The sequence below is a fragment of the Tenrec ecaudatus genome, chromosome 8 (genome assembly GCF_050624435.1).
Source record: "Tenrec ecaudatus isolate mTenEca1 chromosome 8, mTenEca1.hap1, whole genome shotgun sequence".
In the NCBI taxonomy this organism is placed as follows: domain Eukaryota; kingdom Metazoa; phylum Chordata; class Mammalia; order Afrosoricida; family Tenrecidae; genus Tenrec; species Tenrec ecaudatus.
Window position 1 is genome coordinate 35,152,799 of NC_134537.1, and position 6,363 is coordinate 35,159,161.

The 6,363-nt window shown below is 53.7% G+C and overlaps 1 protein-coding gene across 1 annotated transcript in view; it reads right to left on the reverse strand.

Annotated features, from left to right (window-relative positions):
* FGF12 (fibroblast growth factor 12) overlaps positions 1-4,555 on the reverse strand; it is a 288,260-nt gene extending 283,705 nt beyond the window's left edge. The window contains exon 1 of the mRNA XM_075556215.1: positions 3,003-4,555. Within this exon, the coding sequence (XP_075412330.1) occupies positions 3,003-3,201 (199 nt within the window). The 5' untranslated portion in view covers positions 3,202-4,555. The remainder of the gene's footprint in view (positions 1-3,002) is intronic.
* Positions 4,556-6,363: the final 1,808 nt, after the last annotated feature.

A 6,363-nucleotide genomic window follows, 5' to 3' on the forward strand; every position in this document is an offset into this window, starting at 1 on the left:
TCAATTTTGTCACAAACTAGCTTGCAAACTTGTATATATCACAAGCTAGCACTGGCTCTAGGGTTTCGGGTCTCTGAAGGTCAGGAATCGCCTGCGCAATCCCGAGACACACAATCACATTGCGCTCTGGGGACAGTGTACACCGGGTAGCCTACATGTGTGATGTCCCCAGGGCTGGGTGATGTGAGGGCCTCTCCTGCCAGTTCTCAGGACCCTATTCTAGAATACAGTAGCTTTACATGCTGCGGCCTTCACCAATATAGTTTAAGCATCCCCACTGTGCTATAGTTCCCACATTACACATATTAGGACTCGATGAGCTAAGAAAAGGGGCTGAGAGACATTGAATGTGTCAGCGCTGAGATGAGAAATGCAACCACAAGCTCTCCCACCACACACAAGCACACACCTGAGCCTAATTGTAGAACTTCTGGGGCAGTGTGCCTCAGTGACAAAAATTCTGAGTGTAAATTTCTTATCAAGCCAACTCATTCCATTTCACCTCTTTTCCATTTGTGGCTTTGTTTGTGGCCACAGGATGCAGCGTAGAAGAGCTAGCAATTGCCGGAATAACTCATGTATTAACTGAGCATCACATCAAAGTGCTTCTTATAAAACTGATTCCTTCAACTAGTTTCATTTCACTTAACATTTTCTCTCTCTCTTGTTGGAGTTTAGCAACTCCCCCGACCACTCAAATACAGCTAAAGAACCGTATCGGGAATGAAGATGTGGAAGGTGCAGTCTCTCTATAAATAGGCTCAACCCATGCAATGTGAATCATGGTAGCTGACAGCAAATCAACTGATTAATTATTTGGCTTTGTTAGTAATGATAATAGCACAGTATCATCCTCTAAAAAGCTTTTGCACCCCACCCCCCACCCCATCGCCATGCTTCTGAGGCAGCCTTCAGCGCAAACTGGGTCTATGTTGTGCAGGTACGCGCATGGTGCCCTGGCAATGAGGAACTCTAACTCCTGCCAACTCTGCCTGGTGATTAGTGTGGCATGACAGTTACAGGAAGTTACCAAGCAGGGATTCGCCGCTAACATGTACACGACGTAGCTGGAAAAGAGGAGCAGATTAAACCGACGCCGAAGAAAACAATAAACTTGGCGATTCCTCCATTTTTCCATTCGAATAAGATGCTAAGGAAAGGGCAGCAGAAAGAAAACAATGCCGTTCATCCTTCCATTACCAAACTAAGTCAGGCAAAGTGTCCCTCGGCTTTTACCAAGATGAGGTGAGGGTAGGGTATCTATTTAACAGCATAATCCATCTGTCATATGTCTTACTTTGTTTTTAACAGACAAGACCGAGTAGGATCTGTTCATAAACATCCCATCATCGTTGCAACTAGAGAGCAAGAATTTCAGAAACTGGCAAGTAAGAACTGCTTTGAACTCAGGGTCTTGAAGTCCCTGGTAGGCCACAAAAGGCCTGAGACAAGGCTGCCTCTTCATGATCCCTATGCAGCAGAACAGGGAGCCTCTTTTCTCTAAACATAAATCATTGACTGTGCAGAAATAACTATGTCTCGGCATAAGTAGCCATTTTATATACTGAGAAGTCTACATTAACTGGATATAAACAACTGAGTACGTAGTGGCTTTTGCCTTGGGTCACTACTGGATAATCAGTTCTTTACTCCTGAATTTTACCATTTCAACATCACAGAATGTGAAAATAAGTCCACTGTGGAGAGATTAATATCATGAAAATAGGATGGGCAACTGAAGTGAGATGATTTCCTCACCTGGCTTGATCTCGGGTTTCTAAGCTAATCCACAGCGCGACCCATTCAGAGTTGGCAAATGTTTTGTTGTTATTTTGACCCCAGTGAAGTTATCCCATGTGCCTCGCTCCTGTAACTCAGGAGCGAAAATTATCAAAACTATCAAGATGTTAACCTAAACCAGTCAACTGAGCAGAGAGCAGCCCACAGATAGAATTTCTCTTCACCTGTGCACAGTGAGAGTAACTGCAGATTGCAAATGATACTGTGGCCACACCTGGAAAGAGCAATAAAGTCAGGAGGTGCATACATTTCTGCAAGTCTACTCTCATTCGCTCAAACTGGGACACTGGCCTGGCTTGAGCTGAGAGTCATCATGCTAGAACTCAAGACAGCCAGTTCCCTTTGTCACAGAGAAGCATATAAAAGACCAACCATTTGAACTGATGTCCTCAGAAGGCTTCCCAATGGCCAAGCCATGAGACATTGGGATAAATCGAATGCTTTCTTAACATACTCTGAAGCAAAACTGTAAATCTTTTGCTGTTCTTGAAGTGTGAACATGCAAAGGGAGGAGAGACTGGGGCTGAAAAGTTAAAAGGGCTCTTAGAAACCATTACAGAGAGTGGTTAGATAAAGAAAAGTGAGAAAGGGGGCTGAGGTAGGGTATAAAGGGAAGTGGAAGGGCATATAGGAAAATGAAGTAGTGAGAAATTAATAGGGAGGTCTGAAAGCCTGTCCATGGCACCTTGTGTTTCAGGACAGAGAGACAAGGGGAGAATAAATTTAAGTTTATCTAGAGTCGGCTAAGTGTCTATTATGTATAAAGTACTATGGTAACTATTGTGAAGAATACAAACAGGAAGCTTTATTTCACTGTAGTTCCGCATATGCAGGGTGGATGGATGCATGGGTGGATAAGAGAAACAGAGAAAATGAAAAAGAGGTGAGGCAGGTAGAGGTAGAGATGCAGCTAGGCTGCCCACAAGGACCCCAAGGGCGATGTCAACAAGGGGAGTCTACACCTGTAGTAACTGTCACCTAGTTCAGCTGTGGAATCAATCGGCAGGGTAGAACGTGTTCTACATATTGGGGAGGAAAAGCCTGTAACAGGCAGGGGTTGGTTAGAGACACCTGGAATTCGTGAAAAGGAACCAGAATGGCAAATGGTGGCCTGGCTCCCTACCACGGGGACCCCTGGGTTCTTGTGGAAGGGAAAGGCTGGTGTCAGCCTCTGAAACTCAACTCTGTAGGCTTCTACTGACCTGGTCTCCGCCTCACCGGCCTCTTGCGGCCGCTGCAGAAGCGCACTTTGCTGAATACCCCGAGGACGTGCCTCTCGCACAAGGAGCGCCCGTCTTTGCTGGGGCTGGAGCGGCGCTTGGAGGCCGACACACGGTCGCTGTTGGACTCCCTCGCCTGCCGCTTCTGCCGGATCAGGGAGCTGGCTATCGCCGCAGCCATGGCTGCTCAGGGTAGAGGCCCAGGCTCCACCGCACCCTCCGGATCGTGCTTCTTGGGCCCTGGGGCAGGACCTCGACGGCCGCGGGGCACAAGGCAGGTGCTGGGAGGCAGTGCTAATTTGGAGGAGGCCGCAGTACCAAACACCTGGCGCCCACAAAGGTTAGTCAGAGTCTGGGCAGTGGCGACAAAATGTGGGAAAATCCAGATGTAAACTTCCCCGGACCGCTGGCGCCAGGGGCGGGGCAGTCCCAGGCCTTCCAACTAACTAGACGTTCGCACCCCAAACTTGCATCAAGAGGTGATCCGTGTCCAACGGGCAGTGGGGAGTTGGGTCACACTGCGTTCAAGGTACCCAGTGGAAGGGGGAGGAGGATGTCCACAGTAACAAGCTGTACCCCTGGGGAGAGGCGTCCAAAGTAGATGTACACATGCACACATAGAAAACCCGTTTACAAAGCAGAGTCCGCACCGAGGCAAGTGGAGTCCCCGGTAGAAAATACTAAAAAGTGAATAGAACGTTCCTTTAGAAAACAAGCCACCAACCGCAAGAGAAAGGGGGAAGAAGGCAGCAAATTAACTCCCCACAGCCAGCAGGTCTGGAGAGGAGGAGGTCCGTCCCGGCGGGGTGAGGTCTCCGGAATGCATCGCACTGGCTGAGGTGCTCCGGGGTCGGCAGCCCCAGTTCTGGAATTCCCAGCCTCCAGGTGGGAGCGGTTAGCGGGAGCCTGGATAGGGGCGCGGGCAGCTGTTTCCAGATGCGGAAAGCGCGACTCCACGCCAGCAAGGCTGCTAAGAAAGCAATAGGCGAGGAAGAAGAGGGGGGGTGGGGGAGAGGGGAGGGGAGAGGGAGATCCTGGAGGACCGAGCACCCTCCTGGAGAAACCCGCCCAAGGCTGGCTCCAGGGATCCGCGGCGTCCCCAGGGCGGGCGCTCTCTCTTTCCGCTTGCTGCCGGGCACCAGACGGCACAGTTGGTGATTATTTAGGGAATCCTAAATCTGGAATGACTCAGTAGTTGCCACAAGCCCCCTCCAGAAGGCAGCGATGCTGAAGGTGTCCTCTCCAGCTCCGCGCCCACACGGCTTTAACGGGAGCGCCCCGCCACGCTCCGGCCGGGGCCGCCGCACCGAGACGGCGCGGCGCAGCCAAGGAGCGAGCGAGGGCAGCGGCGCCGGGGCGGGCGGGCTCGCGATCAGGTCATGGCCGCGCCGCCCGGGAGCCCCAGGCCCGCGCTCCCCGGCCGGCGGCGGCGGCGGCGGCGGCTCAGAGGGCAGTTGCCCGCCCGACGCGAGGCCGATCACTCAGTCCCGCGCAGCCCATGCCGGCCGCGGAAGGAAGTGACCGGCGTGCGGCGGGCACCCGCGTGGCCGCGCGGGCGGGGCGGGGGCCGGCTCGGGGGGGCGGCGGCTCGCGGCGGCTGCGGCTCCGGGCCGGAGGGGCGCACCATGGTCCGGCGCCCGGGCGCGGGCGGGGCCCCCAGGCCGCTCGGGGCGACGGCGGGAGGTGGCGGAGCGCGGACTCAGGGGTCGCAGCCAGAAGCAAGGTGCCGGCGGCCGCCAACTCAGCGAACTTGCTGCGCCCGCGGCTGCTCAGAGGCGCGGGTTCGGTGCGCGCCGCCGCCTCCCCAGGGCCCGGAGGGGGCGCTCGGGGCGGAGTCCCATTCACGGGCTGAGGCTGGGGCGCTCCGAGCCGCCCTGGCTCCCAGCCGCCGTCTCCCCTGCACAGCCCACTCGCTCGTCTGGAGCGCTAGCTCCGCAGGAAAGTCCTGGCTGGGGCAGCGGCCACCAAGCTGGCGGGTGGGACCGAGCCAGCCCAGCCCAGAGACCCCCGAGCGAGAGCGCCAGGGCGCAGCGGGGGGCCGGGAGCTCCGGGAAGCTCTGCGTGCTGGGGTCCCCTCCCCTCCCTCGCGCCATCAGCTCCCAGACTCCCTCCTTCCTCCCTCTGCTCACCCCTCTTCCCCCCTCTCTGTCGCCTGTCTCTCCCCTTTTCTCCTCTCTACGCAATCCTACGTGATTGAGGTTTGGATGAGAAATTCTCAGAGGCTGAGCTAGGGAACTGCAGCTCGGGTCGGCTCTGACCAGTCCCTCCCCCAAAAGGAAACACCACCACTGGGCGGTTAAAGGACTCTTGTGACTCAAAAAAGGGTCTTGGAGCCCACCCTCTCGAATAAACTGGAGCATGTCGAATTTTGTGTTTAGGGAAAAGGGCAGTGGACATTGGATGAAGTCATTGGTCTCTTGGGCGCGCAGGTTAGGCCCCACCTTTGGCTCATTCTGGATGAGGGAAAGTGCTCTGACCTTGTGGGAACCCAGATTTCTTGATTCTAGCTGGCGAACTCCACAGCAGGTTGAGCCCCTAAATGGAGGAGACAAGTTAGTCTTGGACCAAGAGGATAATGGGGGCTGAGATGAGGTGTGATGTAAGTAGGGGCAGTGAACTACCAGCTTTGGAAGAATTCTGTCTCCAGGTAATGACAAAGAAGTCTTACAGAAAACTCTGCAGAGGACAGAATGCTATCTATGTTAAAATGCAGCACAAACTAGCAAGAACCACTTCCATTCTTATTCAAATCTGGGAGTGGCTATTAGTTATGCTTGTAATCTTTCTTCACCTTCTCTTCAAATCCACACCCCCACGCCCTGCCCTTTGCAGACACTTCTCTAAGTATCTGTGGCTGCTCAATAAACGATTGCTAAGGGGTTACATGAAGGTTGTCCAAGCAGAAACAGGTATATGTTAGGTGCACTTTAATAGAGGATGAGGAAAACGCAGGCCCTGGGAATTATGAAAATGGGACCTGGGAACCCAAAAGGCCTCAAGGAATTCCCTAAATGTGGTGATAAATCTGTCCGACTGAGATTCACTTGGACAGTGAGGTTAGTGGGCTGTAAGGTTCGGACCCAGCATTGAGTCTAGCAGCCCTTTTGTGGCTGGGCACCTGGAGCTGGCAAATCTGGCAGCCTGGCAAAGCAATCTCAGGCTGGCACACAGGGGCTTCTGGGGCAGACAGCTCAGCTCCAAAGAGGTTGCAACTGACAAAGCATCTCTGGGGAGAAAGGGATCCCCACTGACAGTAGGGCACACACAAATCCCCTGCAGTAGCTTGGTGTGGCTCAATGAAGACCAGTGGCCTCCTAGGAATTCTAACAATAAAGCATTAGAT